Source organism: Phoca vitulina, unplaced genomic scaffold, assembly GCF_004348235.1.
Source record: "Phoca vitulina isolate PV1807 unplaced genomic scaffold, GSC_HSeal_1.0 scaffold72, whole genome shotgun sequence".
NCBI lineage: Eukaryota > Metazoa > Chordata > Mammalia > Carnivora > Phocidae > Phoca > Phoca vitulina.
Window position 1 is genome coordinate 7,510,835 of NW_022589775.1, and position 19,807 is coordinate 7,530,641.

General features: G+C 38.0%; 1 protein-coding gene across 3 annotated transcripts in view; it reads right to left on the reverse strand.

The window, feature by feature from the left end:
* Positions 1-3,511: 3,511 nt before the first annotated feature.
* Positions 3,512-19,807, reverse strand: part of SYNJ1 (synaptojanin 1) — an 85,792-nt gene continuing 69,496 nt past the window's right edge. For 2 of the 3 annotated variants that reach the window (XM_032393248.1, XM_032393246.1), the window contains exons 25-33: positions 19,405-19,527; positions 18,811-18,849; positions 17,051-17,098; positions 15,758-15,796; positions 15,548-15,618; positions 13,506-13,614; positions 13,054-13,271; positions 9,002-9,025; positions 3,512-6,555 (exon numbers count right to left, since the gene is read on the reverse strand). In XM_032393248.1, coding sequence (XP_032249139.1) covers positions 9,005-9,025; positions 13,054-13,271; positions 13,506-13,614; positions 15,548-15,618; positions 15,758-15,796; positions 17,051-17,098; positions 18,811-18,849; positions 19,405-19,527 — 668 coding nt within the window. In that variant the 3' untranslated portion in view covers positions 3,512-6,555; positions 9,002-9,004. The remainder of the gene's footprint in view (positions 6,556-9,001; positions 9,026-13,053; positions 13,272-13,505; positions 13,615-15,547; positions 15,619-15,757; positions 15,797-17,050; positions 17,099-18,810; positions 18,850-19,404; positions 19,528-19,807) is intronic. The other variant, XM_032393247.1, reaches the window with a different exon arrangement.

Below are 19,807 nucleotides of genomic sequence, written 5' to 3' on the forward strand. Positions count from 1 at the left end.
CTCTGTTTATCCTGAATACGTTCTGTATTCATCGAGCCAACTACTGCTTAAAACTTGGGTGGACAGTGTATTTTGCCTTGTGAGAACCATTTATCCACAAACTCCTGTATTACAGGGTCTCTGGGTATAACTTTTAATATTAATGAAAAGTGTGGAAAACTCATGTACTGGCCATCCACTTTGTTTAACTATGTAGTTTATTAATCATTTGGTAGAAAATCTGCCAAATCTCCACAGAACAAGCCCTTGCAGTATCTTTAATCTTTGTCAGCACTGATTTTTGCCTTTGTAGTCCTGCTAAAGTTTAATTTTTTTATTACATTCATTTCAGTGTTCTCTTATGGTCTTTTTTCTTCTCATCCAGGCCATGCCTCACAAATTTATATGTAGCTTTTTCTTAGTGTTGTTTCAGTGGTCATAAATTGTGCCAAAGCCTCATCTTGCCATCACTCAAGTGAGTTCTGAATTTTCAGACAAAAGGTGAGATCTGTGTGTTCTTGTGCAGTTTGGCAACTTTTCTCTGAATATTTTAGGTACCGTTGCCTTTCTAGGGTAAAGGGCATCTTCGACCATTTGTATCTAATGAAGCAATCCATTAGTGATGAACGCTCTGGTCTAGATAATTAATAGGTCATTCATGATGGCTGCTAGATATCAGGCAGCCAGGGAGGAAAAATTTTTAGTCTATTGAAAAAAAGAATTTTTTTTTTTTCCAAAAAGCCCTAACACGTTAAAGATACAGTTAAAGTTCCCACACATCCCTCTCTGATTCCAATATCTTATTCCCCTTCTCTAAAGGTAACTACTATCCTGAGTTCCTCATTCCCATTTGCTGTTTTTCCACCATCAACACATGTACTTCTCCCTAAAGAATAGAGTATATTGTTTTGCATGTTTTAAATTTTATATAAATGATGTCATACTGTATTTTTTTTTAACGATTTTTTTTATTTATTCATTCAAGACACAGAGATACAGAGAGAGAGAGAGAACATGAGCAGGGGGAGAAGCAGGGAGGGGGAGAAGCAGGCCCCCCGCTGAGCAGGAGCCCGATGCGGGTTTGATCCCAGGACCCTGGGATCATGACCTGAGCTGAAGGCAGACGCTTAACCATCTGAGCCACCCAGGCGCCCCGATGTCATACTGTATTATTTTGTAACTTGCCATTGGCTCCATAATGACTAATTTTTCATTCTAATTTCATTAAACTTACTAATATTTCATGCACTTGTTTTCACTGCTGTGTAGTATTCAACTGCATGAATAGGTCACTCCATTCCCCTGCTGATGATTAGTGTATTTCTGGTTTTCAACCATTACAAACAATACATGTCTTGCTCCACATCCACTATAATTTCTCTTACCAAATTTCTTGTGATAGAATATATGAATTTTACTGGATGTTGTTAAATTGCTCTCTAGAATTGATGTGCCAGTCTACCCTTTTCAACAGCAGTGTATGAGTTCCCATTCTTCCACATGTCACTAAATCTTGATGTGGTCAGACTTATGTTTCTAAAACTAATACACAGGTATTTTTGGTTTATACATCAGCTTTTTGTGAGTTTGGTTATCCTGTGTCAGTCACCATTACTATAGTTTGTGGACACGCAGAGCTCAAGATCTGGCTATGTGTGAAGGGGGTGAAAAGATAAGTTACAGACTGGGAGAAATATTTGCAAACCACATATTTAACAAAGGGTGGGTATACAGAATAGACAAAGAACCCTCAAAACACAACAGTAAAAAAAAAAAAAAAAAAAAGCAGTCCCATTTAGAAAATAGGCGAAAGACAGATATTTCACTAAAGAAGATATTAGATGGCAAATAAACACATGAAATGATGTTCCCCATGATCAGCTATTAAGGAAATAAAGCCACAATGATACATCCTCTACTAAAATGACTAAAATAAAAACAGCAAATGCAAGCAAGCATGCAGAGAAATTGGATCACTCATACATTGCTGATGGAAATGTAAAATGGTCCATTCTGGAAACACTTTGGCAGTTTTTCTAAAGATACAAGCATGCAACTACACTATGATCCAGCAATGTACACCTGGGCATTATCCCAGAGAAATGAAAACTTATGTTCACACAAAAACCTGTACAAGAATGTTCATAGCAGATTTATAATAGCCCCAAACTGGGAACAACCCAGATGTCCTTCAGTGGGCGCGTGAATGGTTAAACCACCCATGGTACATCCATACCATGAAATACCACTCGGCAATAAAAAGGAATGGACTAGGGGCACCTGGGTGGCTCAGTTGAGTGTCTGACTCTTGATTTCAGCTCAGGTCATGATCTCAGGGTCTTGGGATGGAGCCCCGTGTAGGGCTCCATGCTCAGTGCAGAGTTGGCTTGGGATTCTCTCTCTCCCTCTCCCTCTGCCCCTCCTCCTACTTGAGCTCTCTATCTCCAAAGGTCACATACCACTCTTGAAGGGGCAAAATTATAAAAATGGAGAATAGATTAGTGGTTGCCAGGAGTTAAGGACGAGCGAGGGGAGATGGAATGGGAAAGCAGCAGGGAAAAGGGCAACATAAAGGATCTTCCCAGTGATGGAAATGTTTTGCATCAATGTTAAGGTCCTGGTTGTAGTATTACACTATGGTTTTATAAAATGTTACCACTGGCGGGGGGGGGGAGGGGGGGGAGCTGTATAAAGGGTACATGGGCTCTCTCTGTATTATTTCTTACAACTGCATATATATATATATATATATATATATATCAATCATCTTAAAATCAAAAGTTTCTTTAAAAGCCTATTATTCTCTATCTAAAAGTTCTTAGTCAGAGGTTAATGAGCATAATTCAGTGATTTAAGAATCAAGGTTAGGGGCACCTGGGTGGCTCAGCTGGTTAAGCATCCGGTTCTTGGTTTCGGCTCAGGTCACGATCTCAGAGTTGTGAGATCAAGTCCCGCAATGGGCTCTCCGCACTCAGTGGGGAATCTGCCTGAGGTTCTCTCTCTCTCCCTCTCCTTCTGCCCCTCCCCCCGTGCTCACACTCTCTCTAAATAAAATCTTTAAAAAAAATAAAAAGAATCAAGGCTACTGTTCTGAATAGCAATCATATAGGACTGAAAAAAGTCAATACTCAGAGGAACCACTAGCCTTGGCCTTGTACTTTGAGTCTTCTTAGGTCAGTCTCTTAGGTCTGGCTGTCCCTGGGCCTATCTCTCTTCTACCCCCATTTGTTTCTTTTGCTGTGGGTTAGAAAATCATCATTCCTGCTTCAGTGTTATTTTCAAGCCAACAAGACTTTGAATGAGGGCCTCTCTTACAGGATAAGTACATGGACTTCTTGATGATTTGTAGTCTCAGAATATCTTCTTACTTCTAGAGTATTATATGGAGAAGTGAAATGGATGAAATAAGGTCTTGAATTAAAATACCTGATTTGACAATATGAGTTAATCCCCAAATGTCATTAAACTTGGATATGAAAAGTTCAAGGAAAATGGCTGAGAAAAATTCTTCCCTCTTGAGCAAAGCAGTCAATATGGTAAAGACAGGTATATTTATTTCATATGACAGCACATTTCACAGGATATGTACAGAATGTTGGTATACCACTGACTTTAATACTGTACTTCTATAAAGTATATAGTTATAAATATTGTATGCCACATAAGCAATAAAATTCTTACATATAAACAGCAATCTACTATAGGGAACAAAGAATTCACAAAGAGATCCTTAGTGTCTAATTTCTGCTCTGCTTTTAACAGAACTGGTAAATATTTTAGTAACACAGAATAATGGCTAGTTTTTTGCAGCATACCTTTAACTTTCATAACTCTGTGCCCTTTTAGCAACTTGCCAAATATAGTTTTCCTGATAAAGGCTGAGCTGCTGCACGATATGTATATTTTAGGCAGTAGTTTATATTCAATAGGAAACACTGCTCACAGAACTGCGATCTGCACTAATGAAGTTGATAATGAATTCTTCTGCTAACGGAGAGCAAATACCATATACACTAATCACATAGATGTCAAAGCCACAGTTTCAACAAGTTAATTCACATTCTGAAGCACACTGCTTATAGTAATACTGCTGTTTACTACTGCTGAAATGATTAGAACCCTCCAAAAGCACAATATAAAACTCACAAGAGTTATTTCTAACAGCAAATCCAGGCTGTTAACAGAGACAGGATTACTTCTATAAATATAGTATTTTGATAACATTTGAGCATTTAGAAAAGTGCTTTTTTCCTACTAGATTTGCTTTATGTATTTGAGTGCAATGCAGTTTGCTGTGCTTTTCCATTTTACATAATCTTAGCCAGGAACTCTATTTTCGGATATTCTCCCAATGCACCTCTCTAAAGCTTAAGTGTGGACAGTGGAATTTAGGTGGACATATACAACTCTGTATATAAAAGGATTGTTAATATAAGTTTTAAGGGGTAAAGATGATTTTAACTTAAACTGACAACAAAGCAACTATTGCCCAAGGAGTTTTCTGTCTGGGATTACTGAATGATATCAAAATACTACATCGTGTAAAAATTCTGTGAGCTTCATAGAATTAATAAAAGCAGGATCATTGCATATTGGCAGTGCAGGAGACAAAATCCACAGCTGACCTGAGGGCTGGCCTCTCACAATGTAAAGCAGCATCACGGAAGAGTTGGGGAGCCTCTCGAGGGGACAGAGCACACACACTGAGTAGACCCCCGTTGCAAGCATCCCGAGGCCAGGTGCCTTCCTGCTAACGAAGCTTCAGAGCAAAAGCAGCAAAGACCAAGTGTGGGAGGGAAATGGGCAACATACACATTAGTGAGAGAGAGGGGAGTATGTTTAGCTCTGATGTTTCTCCTTGGACTTGGAGGCATGTGCCTTCCGGACAGATAAGGCCACAGTGCTTTTTTGTAAGGGCTGGAGTGTCCATCCACAAAATCGGCTGCTTCCAGCTGCAAGAACCTCCTCCCAGAGAAAAGCATATGGAGGTGCTGGGAGTGCAAAGTAACAAAGATGTGTGTTATGTGTATGTTCAGGGGAGGGGGGTGGAATGGTATAGGAAAATCTGGTTATGTAGTGAGATCCTAGTTTTGGAAAGAAAATTAAGGAAATGTACATATTTCATTTATAGCCATCCCTTGGGTAATGAAATATTGAAAAGCTAACTCACTCTGTTAGAACTTTTAGGTAAAATTTGGTCTGAGTTATATCCTAGAATTTAAGTTATGAGTTTTGCAATTACGTGAGCGATTACATGTGTATATGTGTGTAGTGGGTACACACACTTTTTTTTTTAAGGCCACGCCTTTCAAAATTGTTCCAGTATAACTCTGATAGCTCTTTGGTAACTACTTGGAAACACCAATTGTTACCAAGTGTGAAGAGCTGGTAGTAATATCAGCTAAAGTTGTCTGGGCTTTTTGAGATTCTTCAGAGAAGACCGACAAAGAATTTCTGAATAAGGACTCTTTTCTAAAGTAGTTTTGAGCATGTTTATGGCTACTACTCTTACTTAGCCAAACAGAAACACACCAAAACTCCAGTTAATAATGAGAAGGATTTTTTCCTTATTTCCAATATACACATATTCCAACTTTGTACACATTAAATAGTGGTATTTCATGACAACATCAGTGCACTTAACAATTACTTATTGCACATAATGAATAACTAATGCCCAATTCTTTTGGCTCTAACCTGCCCAAACTAAAAACCAAACAAAAACAAAACAAAACAAAACAAAACAAAACAGTTGTTTTCTATTGCATAACCTTATCTTTCTGTAAAGTCTAGTGTGGGTGATGCCTTAGATGCCAAGGTTGTGAAAGGAGCTACGGAAGGGGTGGTGCCAGGTGGAAGCAGAGTGACAGGAGGTGGAGGTGGCCTTCTCAATGGCAATGCACAGAAAGGAACATTTGTACCTTTATTCCAGTCATCATCAAAGGTCACCCTGGAGCCAGAAAGTGAACTTGGCTGATGATCCAGTAAGTCTGGACAAGCTGACTTTGACTTCCCTTTCACACCAAAGTCCTCTTCTTCCTCGAAGGTTACCCATCCTTTTGGGTTGCTGATTTTTGCCATAGACTGGCCCTGCAGATCAAAACTGTCCTTAAAACCATCAAATGAAGATGCAGGCTTGCTACTGTTATGACCAAGAGGCTTCAGAGAGGGGAAAGGACTGTTAGCAACAGGCTCTTCTTTGGAGAGCCAGGAAGGTGCCTCTGATTCTTGAGACTCGGCTCTAAATGGGTTTCCAGGAGCGGCAGTCCTGTCCGTAAAAGGATTTGTGCTGGTCAAGCTAGTAACAAATGGGTTTGGAGAACATCGCATATTTTCCTGGGATTTACTCCGGGCTGGAATTGGAGGCATGCAACTTACAGAACTCAAAGTATTCACGCTACTTTGTGTTGCAGAAGGCAACTGAATCAACCCCTTTGGGTTTGGAGTTAGAACAGATGATGTTTGAACAGGTAACTGAGCCTTTGATACAGCAAGCAGATTAAATGACAGATCTTCAAATGGGTTGCTCTTTAATGGTGATTCCAGTCTGACAGCAGAGACTCCATTTGTTTTTACCTGAAAAAGAGAGCACTCAATAATCAGAAAAAAAAAAAAAAAGGTAATATATTATTTTTAACACCTCCCCTATGCTTCCTGTCTCAATTATTCTTCATTTTGGGGGGCAAGTATCAAATTTGAAAGTAAAAACAGTTTTGTGTAGTTTGTTACTCTGTTTTAAGATAAAACAACTAAAACCTTATTCTTTAAAAACCTCCTGCCAAATAAACCCTTTTATTAAATACATTTTTTTTAAATCCCAAGGAAATTAAAAAGAGCCCATTTCATTCATGCAAGTTCTAATATGGTAAAATGGAGAATTGTACAGAATTAGCAAATGACTTTTGTTCGTGCCCTGTTCTATCAAATGTTAGCACAAACTTAAGAAACCTATATTCAGAACTTATGCTAAATCTATATATTAGACTTCCAACACCCATCTATGATGATGATGTGGTCTCATTGTTTTTAAATATATTTTTATTTAAAGTTAATGTTATTATGGAAATTCAACTTTATAAATGAAAATGGATTTTATTAGTATATTTGTATTCATAAGCTAAAGACAATGCATCTTTTCTACTTGGAAAAAGGAATTTTCAAAGCATTCTTTGCCTTTTAAGTTCTCCTTGTAGACCGAACAATGTGACAGTATTCCTTAGTTGACCTTCTTCATCTTATAAAAAAATGTTCCAAAACAGACAGGCTTATTAATAATCATATGCAATGATTATTTAAAAGCAGGGGGGAAATCGCATTTTCCATTCAGTGTGTTCTAAAACCGAGACGAGTGGTACACAGTCCTTCCTAGGTGACAGAGTTGGCTGTGAACTGGAAGGAGGAGTGTTCCGAATTACTTCATGGTCATAACAAGTGTGCACTCTGTGCCTAGTTCACGAAGAAGCCAGCGGAAGTGGAGCGTGGCTATGCGCCTGAGCAAAGCCAACCTTTCTTATGGGAAGGAGAACCCTGGCCTTATCAGCAAATTAGCTCATCAGATGCTTCTTTTTAATTAAAAAAAAAAAAATAGCAACTGCACATAATTATTGAAATGAAACAGATGACTTGGATATTGATGCCAAATTTAAAGAGAAGACAAACTTTTGTTTGGAAAGGGCAGGGGAGGGAGAATTTTAGCTCAAGACCTGCAATGTAACAAAATGGAGCACTACCCAAAATGAATTCAGATAGCTGTGAAACCAAAATAACTAAATGTTCATGAACTGTGTTGAAAAAAAGAACAGCAGTTCCTCCCCAAAAACATAATTGCATATTATGAAACAGTAACTTACTACTTTAACCACAGGGAAGGCTGTTCATTTGTACAAAGAAATGGTGGATAATTTCATTAAGTGAATAACTCTCAAGCATCTGACTGTTTTATTCAGTTGTCCTAGAACATACTTTATAATTGAATAAACAAGTATATTTTTCTTCAACTTAATATGACAATAAATTTGTACAAAAGTAGAGTAAACATTTAACAGATTCAAACCTGGTAAGCAGATTTATATATGGAAATCTGCTTAAGAGACAAATCTATTATGGACATAAAAATTACAATTAACTCTACAGTACCAATAATCTCTGGATTATTTATGATTTATACAACAAAATGGGAGTACCTGATTGGGTCTGGGACCTAATTCTCCCATGGCAGATGGAACAGTCCACAACACAGACATTATAGGAAAGGAGAATTTTATGCTTTGCACAGCTTAGAATAGCAGGCCCTTGGCAAATGAATGCTCTATGTTTAAATATTTTTATTTTCATATCTAAAAAAAATTGTTTTCAAAATACATTAAAGGTAATTTGATAGAAGCAGGATCATTTTACCCAATCAGACTTGAAATTACAATGAGAGCCACACCACCATTCACTGTATTAGAATTAATTTATAATCTAAGCAGGATTTATGATGAATTAACATTTTAAAAATGGTAGTATCTTTACAGAGAAAGGTGTTGGAAGGACCTTTAAATAATCCTGTTATAATAACTTTTATCTTTCTAAATCATCAGTTCTTCCTTACCAAAAATAATCTTGTTACTAAAATTCTTTGAAAAAAAAAAAAATTCCCAAAATACACCCAAGAAAAAAAGTTGAATCTTCTATTTATGTAGTTATGCCATTATTAAACCAAGACCCAGTTTGGTCTTGCCAAACAGACTTTCCAATACCTAGAGCTTACCTCTTGAAGTTACACTTTTTAGTTTTGTTAATTTTCATAAAAAACAAAGCAAAAAAATGGTAAAGAATTAACAAGAACTAAAATGGTTCCTAAAAATTCAAAATACTAAGAAAAAAAAAGCAGGTTTATGGTATGATAATAGAATTTATTAATGTGGACAGGTGATTTTAAAAATGGGTGAAACTTTAGATGTATGAAGCAAAAGATTCATACATCTAATGTGCTAAGACAGATGAAAAGCACAGATAAGATTGAGAAAGATTCCGATACCTGTTACCCTGATGGTTGCTCCTGCTTTGAGAAAGGGAACACAGACATCAAAGGAAAGCGTTAGGAGGACAATCTGAGACCAACCAGCAACCCTAACAATTCAGTCTTCAAAATGCTTTTATTTCTATATTCGACACAGAACCTGAGGGCGGCAATATGTGCAGGTCATAGCATTCGTTCAAGAGACGACTCCAATTTCTTTTGTAATTTTGAATTAAAAAATGTATCGTTAAATTAGGCCTCAAACTTTAATTTTGTCAGAGGTTGATGACTAGCCACTTCAAAGTTTTGTTACTACAAAAATAATATCCCAAATAGGTTTTGGAGCTCTAAGATATTTTAAGCAGTCTGTAATGGACTGAATATTTGTGTCCCCGCCTCTGCCAATTTCATATGGTGAAGCCCTAACTCTCAGTGTGATGGTATTTGGATGTGGGGGTCTCTGGGGGGTGACTGGGGTTAGATGAGGCCAGGAGGGCGGGCCTCGTGAGGGATTTGTGCCCTCATGAAAGGACACGTCAGAGAGCTTGCTCTCTCCCCCACTGGAAGCCCTGAGGAAAGGTCATGTGAGCACAGAGGGAGAAGCTGTCTGCAAGCTGGGAAAAGAACCCTCACCACAACTCAACTGTGTTGGCATCCTGATTTCAGACTTCAAGCCTCCAGAGCTGTGAGAAGACACATCTCTGTTGTTTAAGCCACCCGGATTACGGTATTTTGTTATGGCAGCCCAAGAGGAGTGGGACAACAGCCACAAGATAGTTATCATCATTAGAGAAAATGTACAAAATGGCACCACTTGGCCAAGGTACTACCCTACCGAAAATCAGTATTTATTTTAACAAAATGATCAGGATCCAGGCATATTCTATATTACGCAAATTTTCAGAAGGATGATACTATCATTAATTCACCTCAGAATTTATTAGTTGTAAGGTACAAAAAATAAGAAACCGGACCCTATTTTTGTTGTTTAAAAATGAAATCATCTTTCCATAATATAGCAGTATTTTCTTTAATACAGTAGTCTCAAAAACAGTTTTGAGCAACTCTTCCTCAATATCTAAAGCTTACCTTATTTTAAAATACCAAAACTCATTTTTACAATTGAGAAAGTCACCACTCTGAAGTATATTAAGCATGCCTACTAAACATGAGACTCCTGAATTTAAACGAATACTTTCTCGATGATGTTGGGGTTACGTGTCTCGGCTTTGGCACTGATAGAAGGTAGGAGGTATTGAATAGATCCAGAATGCTGAGATTTTCTACGTGGTCTCTTCCTTCCCTGTCAGCTCTCACGACAACGGTTAGGCAGTGAGGCTGTTCCTTTATCTCCTGTTGAATTTCCTAACTTCGGGTCCTTAGATGACAATCAGATGAGTAAGGTGCCAGACGTCAGGCAGAGAAGGGAGGCATTTCTCCATTCTGTACATGTTATATAATCATTTGAATTGGATGAATCTTTTCCATAGAGAATTAAAGAGTCAAAGACCATTTAAATAATAATAAAAAGTAAAGCTGGGCCATGTTTGTTTTTATGTTTTAAATACCTTGTAGATTTTGGGCAGAATTAATAATAAAGACTTGTAAAAATTACTAAGTGTTCAATTCTAAGACTATTTCATATATGACCAAAATATCAAATATATCATATTTTAAATTCTTATCCTTTTCAACCTATAGCTCTGGGAGATTTTTAAATTTTAGATATCTATTATTTTTTGAATAGGCATTATTTTTATGGTTCAAAATTCAAGAGGTACGAGAAGATAAAATGCCTCCCTTCCTTCCATCCCCCCAGCACTCTCCTCTCCCTGGAGGAAACTGTCAACTACTCCGTGATCCTTTCCAAAGACAGTCTGCACACAAACAAGACCCCCGCTCCCCCAAGAAAGAAAAGTGTGTGTGTGTGTGTGTGTGTGTGTGTGTGTGTGTGTGATATTTGGAGCAATCTGATACCAATGACTGAGGTAAAAAGAATATTTAGAATTTAAAACAAACATCTTTGGTAGTTTCAATAAAGTGGATAATACAAGATTCAAGGAGAACGTTCTCTACCAGGCCACACACGAAGCACATGCTGTCTGCCACCAAATCACCACACCCATTCCAATGAAAAACAGAAATCAAAACAATGGAAAATGACCTAAGAAAATGATAATGTGGTAGTCAAGGGAATATTTGTCCTATGGTACTTTTGTATTATTTTCTGCTGAAAACTGCAATCTTACTGGACAGTTCATTCTTTCTCAAGTTTTTCAGAGTAGTGTATCTATGTTCATATTGGTCTAAGAATACTTAAACCGTTACAGACTTAGGAATTAAGGTTCACTTTTACTATGAAATAGATGCTCACTTTCTCTCTTAAAACAGTAGTAGAAAGCTCTAAGACAGCTAGTTTGAAAGTTTTTTGCCCTCCAATTACATTGAAAAATTTTTTATTCAACATTCCTTTGGCTATTCCAAAATAGTTAAAAAATTTTTTTTTAAGATTTATTTGAGAGAGAGAGGGCGTGCATGTGTGTGCACACAGGGGAGGGGAAGGAAGAGGGCGAGAACCTCAAGCAGCCTCCTCTGGACCGATGAGCGCAGAGCCCAACATGGGGCTGGGTCCCAAGAACCCGAGATCATGATCTAAGCCGAAATCAAGAGTTGGATGCCCAACCAACTGAGTCACCCAAGCACCCTGCCCTCCAATTACATAAAAAAAAAAAAAATACAATAGTAAACATTACAAGAAAATGAGAAGAAAAATTCAGGACTCACTAAATGTGGATTGGCAGAGAGAAAAGAATAATGGACATTTATTGTTTGAAGGATTTTTTATATATCGTCAACATCCTCAATTTTCTGAACTAAAAAATGTAGAATACTTTATGATATTGATCAGCTTAAGAGAACATTTTATTTCTCTCAATTATATATACTTCTTCAGTTTTTATAAATGTGACCAATTGTCTGAGAAAGTGCTAAGTGCTAACAATATTCATTTTAAGACTCATGTTTACTTTAATATCTGTTTTTCACCATATAGAAGCATAAGAAGCTGTTAACTTCTGCCTACTAGCTGGACATCTCCAGATATCTGTAAAAATAGATATAAACTATTATTTATAAATGTGCTTAGGGGCATTTGCCAATGTGTAATATTTGTGTATTGTAGATCTTTATGAAGTTTAAAAGCAGACTTATAAAACTTTACACACTTCTTTGGCCTTGATGGCATTTTCAAGTTAAAACTTTAGGATAAAATAAATTGTAAGGCTGGACAACAAAAACTGTTCTTACTAAACATGAATTTTATTTTAGCAATTTTACTAGAATGTATATAACCAAACAAAGTAAAACCGCATCCAAATAAAATAAAACAATTTAACTTGCATGATTATCCCTGTATAAAAATAACTCTGTATATACACACTGGAGGTCTTTCCAACGTGAGGTCACGCTCGCATAGCAGAAGTCCTTGTGATCCTGTGATCTTCACCCCTAAGGCAATGGCACTGCTTTCTGTGCAACACTAATGAGGTGACCTTATTCTTTTGATGGTTTCTACTTGGTCAATAAGCACACTGCTGCACAGCCAAAACATCTGAACTGGACCAATGACTGACAGGGAAATACCTGAGGACCCCAGGGCCAGCTCCACCACAGAAAAGGACTACTGCTTGCAGCTGGAGAAACAAAAGGATTACTCTCTGTTTACGGGAAATTAACCATACTGCCAATGGTAAGGCATCTCTCTCCAGAAAGTGAAAGCCAAAACTAATATATTAGCTGTGAACAACAAGAAAAATACACTACTGTTCGTCCTAATATGTTAACTATCCAAAGTAAAATGTGCATTTTAAAAAAATGAAAAAAGTCACAAACACTTTAAATGTTAACAAGATAAAACAGCCTGGGAACCACTTGGAAATTCCCTCGAGCACCTGATTTTAAGCTTGCTTTCTGAGAACCCCTGATCTCAGCAAAGGGTTAATTAAGGTAAGTCTGTTCAAAGACTATTCCAAAGGCATCCAAGTGCGATCTTGTTCATTAGCGGGACTTACTTGTGGTTGTGACGAAGGCTCTGAAGGCAAGCTGTGGGACGACCTGCTCCGAGGGGGTGGCTGAGGCGGGGTTTCCAAGCTCGGCTGGGGGGCCGACTGAGGCAAAGGTGCTGCCATGGGGACAAGAGGCTCCTGCAGCTTCTGAACAGGCGGGGGCGGAGAAGGCTGCACAGGAAGGGCAGCCTGAGGCTTCAGCGGTTCAGGAAGAAGACCTGACCCTAAACAATGAATTTTCAGATGTTAGGTATTTTCTAGAAAACCACATTCTGTCCTTCCTTCCATGAGGTGTTGGGGGATTCTAGGCCCCCGCACTCCCACCAAGCAGCCTCCTTTCTTGCGGCATGTAGAAGGAAGGCTATCCCTACTTGAGTATGTTGTAGAAGGTGAGAGGAGGGGACAAGGACACGTGAAAAAATTCAGAACAAAACTGGAATTTCTAATATAGGGTCTACCTTTCACTACTTCTGGTGGTTTGCTTTGGCTTTCGGGGGTCAGTCTTCCAGCAGATGCCCGAGCATGGCTCTGTGGGGCACTGATCACTCCAGCACGGGGCGGAATAGTCTAGAAATGGGAAAATAACATTTGAGACATTTACTTATTTTCAATAGATGAGATTTTGCAAAAATATTTGTTTTTGTATCTCATTTAGTCTCCTCTCTGGCATTAGCCCCCATCTTGTCATTTTAATTGCTCTCTATTTATAGTCATACAGTGTTAAGCTTTAAAACCTTCCTTTTTATTTTTGACTGTTTACTATGTGGCAGGCACGATGTTAATTAAGCACTATATAGGCATTTCCATTGCATCTTTGAAATTCCCCTCAGAGGTAAGTATTCTTTATCATCTCTATTTTAAATGAAGACGAAGAAATGTATACAACTTTGCCAAGGCTGTAAAGCTAGAAAGGAAACCAGGACCTGAACTCAGGTGTGACGAGCGGTGGGGCCCCCCCCCCGCCCCTCCCCTGTGCAATGTGGCCTCAGTCGCAGCCAGGGATGGTGTGAAAGCTCACGAGGAGATGGAGACACACATACATGGAACAACTGAGACGTTTAAGAAAATCCACACCCTAAGATCGTTTTTTTCAAACACAGAAGTAAAAACTCTTGGATGACTAACTCAACGTGCTAAATTAGATAACATTCAGAGGGACACCTGTGAGACATCTGTTGTCTATTTTCCTAAGTTTGCTGGAGGCTCTAAGCCCCTGTATTTCTTATTTCAGCACAAGTTATTATTGCAATCACAAAATCCTAACTTACCTTCCCTATTCTGATGGCATTAAACAGAATACATAAAGTGCTTGTGGGAAGTGTGCTAGCAAAGTCAGTGAAGAGCGACTGTCCCTTTATAAAAAAGAATGGGTAACAGATCCTCTAGCATCTGTATCCTACAGACACTATTTACCTATTTATTTATTTATTTATTGGGGGGGGAGAGAGAGAGAGAGAGAGCAAGAGAGTGTGTGCGAGCAAGCAGAGGAGGAGCAGCAGAGGGAGAGGGAGAGCGGGAATCTAAGTGGACTCCCTGCTCAGCGTGGAGCCTGACCCGGGGCTCCATCTCCCGACCCCGAGATCGCGACCTAAGCCGAAATCAAGAGTCGGACGCTCAACTGACTGCGCTGCCCAGGTGCCCCGCCGCAGACCCTTTAATGCGGAGTGTAATATTACATGTAGTATGACATGTAGTAAAGGACTTTAAGGGTGCGTATTAACTAGACGGCTACAACAGGAAAGACAAAACTTTCTTAGAAAGGCTCTGACCATTTCTTACTAGGAATTAGAAGTGGTTTCATCAGAAGCAGCCTCTGCACTTCTCCCGAGAGTACCGGCTCCTGGGTCCCACTCTTCAGTGAGGGGTCCCCCTGCAGTCCCAGGCACCACTGGACAAGCCACTGGTTCTGGTTTGCGTTTTCTTTTATTACTTACTTGTTAGATCCCAGAGAAAATTTTCATTTGGGTAAATATTAGAATAATTACGTGTATTAGAGAACATAGGCTAAACACAGAAAACCACAGATTGACAAGGAAGGGCAAAGCCCTGCGGTGCCATCTGTGCCCCTACTTTTCCTACCTTCAGAACCAGTTTTAGTACATGGACTCCCATCATAAATGTTCTTCCTCCAATCCAGTTTTAAAATCCTTCTTCTTGAAGGATGACTTCCTATCCTTATTAATTACTCAGATAATACCTTAAAAAGCTGCCCAAACACACTGCCCTCTCATAAATGTTGAGATTCTAAGTTATTTAGTGACCCTAATTACTGAAGTATATCACTTTTGTTCAAATAATAAAGTATATTTCGTTATTTTTGAAGAGTATGCTAAATGTTATCATTGAATGGTACCCTGGAAGTCATCAAGTGTCATTCCCTCATTTTAGCGTTGAGGAAACTAGGCCTTGACACGTGATTTTCCAAGATAACACACCTGCCTGACAGCAAACCAGGACCTGGACCCTAAACCTGCTGGCCCCCAGGCTAGGTGCTGCCTACCGGTCTGGCTGCACTGTATCCAGCAGGTCCTGGGCCTGTGAGTCCTGCCTGAGGTGAAGGCTGATTGCGTCCTGAAACAAAGACATCACACCACGTATTTAGGTTTTTGTTTTTTTTTTTAAAGAAAGAAACAAGAAACCATGTACTTATATCCCAAGTGTCTACATGGTCCAGTTTTAAGGTTAAGTAGCTAAATTCAAGTGTTTTTACCTATATTATCTTTCCGTGTTGTTCCAGGGCTTTTGGGTGCTTTGAAGCAGGAAGGGGGAAAAAAATGAGTCATAAGTAAACAATCAAGCAACACTGCATAACATCAGTTGGCTGTTCTGTTTCATTACCAGCACAAATGGGGGCATGAGATGGGAACCAAAGGTACACTGCTTTGGATAATGATGAAGGCTATTATCCTTCCTCAAGGAAATGCCCCAAAAGAGAGAAAAATTAGAATACTCAGAGTGACATTTATGAGACAACTTAGCCCTCAATCTGATATCTCACTTACAGGGTGACTTCTAAGGTGACCTTCCCAACAGAGTTCTCCCCTATGAACCTTGAAAACATAAGGTCACAAGATGGGACCCTACTGCCTCTCAGAGTTTGGCAGACAAACTGCTCCCCAGCAAAACAGAGCATTTTCCAGGTTACACCAGGGGCTCCTAAGAACCCTGTTTTAGAGCTTCATGCTGTAGATATCACTATCGATACAGGAATCTTACAATGAGGTATTTTAGATTTCTACAACAAAATCCTTTGATTAAAGTAGAAGGCAGGCACATCTTACAACTAAGTATTTGCCTTATGGAAGACAGTGTTAATATGTGGTTCAAATTCACTAGAAAGGTATTGGACACATGAAACAAAATAAATCATTCTGGGGGTCAAAAGGAGCAGGGGGAACTATTACAGGTGGCATATAAAATTTATTCTTTTTTAAAGGAAATTCAAGTGCAATTGTCATATTAAATACATCAGCCCTTTGATAACTATTATCTTAATGAATGGCTTTTAGTCTTAATGGTCTTTTAAGCAAATTTAGGTAAGCATCATTATACATAAAAAATTTGTTATTTGAAATCACCCACAAAATACTTATTCTTGGACCTGAATTAATAGGGTTTAATGATAATTATTAATTTTTAAACCTTCAGAGTTGGTATAGTATATTTCTAAACATTTGACTTATTCTAAAAAGAATTTTGAAAGGCATTTTCTTAAAATAACACTGTACAGTAATTCCACATCCTAAGTAGATATGAAATATATACAAAACAGAGTACAATACAACATAAGAATCACAGGGAAATTAAATGGGTAACCCGTTAGAAACTATCCACAACACAGAATGAAAAGAGAAAAAGTACAAGGTTACACGGTGTACATAGGGGGGATGGGGAAGTTTACAGGCAGACTAAGGACAGATTTAGTGTGCCTTTAACACACTGGGGGGCTGACATTTAGAAGTGAGATGAGAGGTCCGTTTCTATGATGTAGAAGTCTTGTTACCTTCCATCTCTCGCCTAGCTGCCCCAGGACTGGGCGGGGCTCCAACACCTTTTTAGAGAAAGAACAGAAGCTGTATATTGTTCAGGGCCCACAGCACAGAATGAAAGGCAGGCACACAAAACAATTTCTGCGTTCAACTGACTTTTGCAAAAAGGTTCTTTTACTGCTTTACATTTCTTCAAAGATATCAGTACAAACCAAAGTGACTTTAGAAGCCTAGCCCAAACCCCAGGCCTCCCTTTCCTCAAACAGGATAGAAAGGGGATGACAATTTTCTTTCTATATCAGAGATTATGAGCTGTAGGAAATTTTAAAATATCTTAATGAAAGCCTTTACTTTATGATCATCTCATTATATTCACAGTTAAATCACTAATAAAAGCTCTAATATTTGACAGTCAAAAAGGAAAAAGAAATCATAATATCGATTTCATTTTAAATTTCTATGAGACTATATTAGTTTCTTAGAAGTTAGTTTTTGATGCATTATTTTAAGAAAACTCTAAAGGTACTGTAATGACTTTCTCTAAGTTACTGCCTTAAAGGAGTTATTGGTTTATAAGGTTCAAAAAATAAGGTGCAAACATTGCCTACAAAAGAATCATGAAAAGAAGCAATTTTTAAAAATTAAGTCAGATTTCTAAGTTTGATATAACTTTTCACAAGTTCATTTAAAAATTCATTTTCTGTACATTGTTTTCCTAATTAAAGGAAGAGGATAAGTAGAAATTATCGTAAAAATATAAACAAAAGCAGGAGTTTAAAATGGGAAAAATTAATGTTTTTTGTAAGTCAATGGAAAAAATTATCATCCAGCAGCATTCTGCAGAAGCTGTCAGGCTGAAATAATTGGGCTATACTTTTTATACAAAGTCCTTAAAATCTACATAGCAGCAGAGACAACCTGTGATACCATGTGAATCGGTCAGCAACGGCATCAGGCAGCCAGAGTAGAAAAAGAATGACCACACAGGTATAATGAGTGGGCCTTAACAGTATTATCAGTGGATCTGTGAAGGCTCTTCTGCAGAACTATGATAACCTGACTCATCCTCTCTTAGAATTAGATTAAATGAACTTGTCAAATACATACCTCCAACTGACTTTTGTGAGAAATTTTCATGTAAACCAAAGTACACTTTTTTATAAAAAGTGACCCATTTGTTAATAAAAATTTCCTTATTGAAAAAAATAAAATCATTCTCATGTTAAAAAAAAAGCGAAGCATGAGTTTTATGACAAGTTATGATAAAGCCGTACAAAATGAAAGATATATTTCAGATAATTATAGCTTTAAGTTGCATTCTCAGGAAACTCTGCTAATCACTAGATTTGCTAAGTTTCTAGAAAAGGAGAGTACTAGTGTATCACTAATCACTAATCAAATACTTGGAAAATGTTCTATATTTACTGTATCTGAATTCCTTTCAAAATTAAGGTGATTTGGGGGAATTAAATCTGTGTAATCAAAATAACTATATTTATTAAGAAAAAGTGTATCAGTCCTTGATGAGAAATTCAACTATGTCTACCTGGAGAATGGTAGCCTGTATCAGGCCTACTCACTGATAAAACTAAACTCTGATCTTTTACTTAATAGGAATATAATGGAAGTTTGGAGCTACTTTTAACTTGGAGTATAAATATCATTCACTATGGCTTTTATCAAACAAATCTAAAATGTCTTTCCGTTACAGGGATCAAACTCTAAAACATGAATGAACCAAGATGCATATATTATAACAAATATAAATGGTTACCTCCGAATTCTTTTCTAGCAGGTGCAGGACTCCTAGCCCCTTATAGTTCATAAGAAAATATGCAGCGGAAAGGAAAGGACATTAAATAAAGAACTGAAATGTCAAAGACTTACTATAGTATTCATAATGTTAAATGTCATGTAGGAACTACAAACTAGTATCTTGGTACTATAAAAAAGCTATTATTTAATGCAAATACTTCTAACAATTTAAGTAACGGCACTACACTCACTTAAAAAGAATATTTAAGCAAATACATAAAACTTTAACATAAATAAGTATATGTATGTTCTTCAGTTCTAATTATATGTTTTACAGAAATTAGTACAACTACATCAGATTAGCAAAAACAAAACGAACATTTGTTTTGCACACCTGTAAGAAGGCAGCTAGAAAAACCTACTACAGAAATCTAGTCGGGAAACACTCTTTTTACCTGTTCTGTTGTTCCTCAGAGAAAGGCTCAGGCAGAGCAACAACGTACAAAAACAATAAAATCTAGAAGCTCGAGGTTTGAAGACACGCAAAACATTTTAAAATAGAATGGAGGAAGATCTTCAATCTAGCAGAAGTGGAAATCAAACGGTTTGTTACCTGAAGGTGGAGGTGGTCTCTGGGGGGGAGCCGGGCGTGCAGGAGGAGCAAGCGGGCGGGGAGGAGGAGGCCTCTTGGGCTCTAGGGGCTGAGACTCTCTTGGCAGAGTGTCAATAGGAGAACCTAAAAAAGTACATGAGGTAAGATCAGGTTCCACGTGGGTGTGAGCATGTGAGTATGGTACTTCCCAATACATACGACAGATTCTCAATTCTTGATTTTGCTCATTTTCTCCATTTGTTCTGTAATGCACTGACATGCATTTTTACCATCAATAACATAAGCAGTTCTGCCATTAAAGTCCCCTTTGGTACCATGGAAGCAAGAGTGCTGTAGCTCCATGTGGACGCCTTACCGAGGCCCCAGGTGCTGAGAGCTGATTTACTGAGTGGCCCGATCAAGA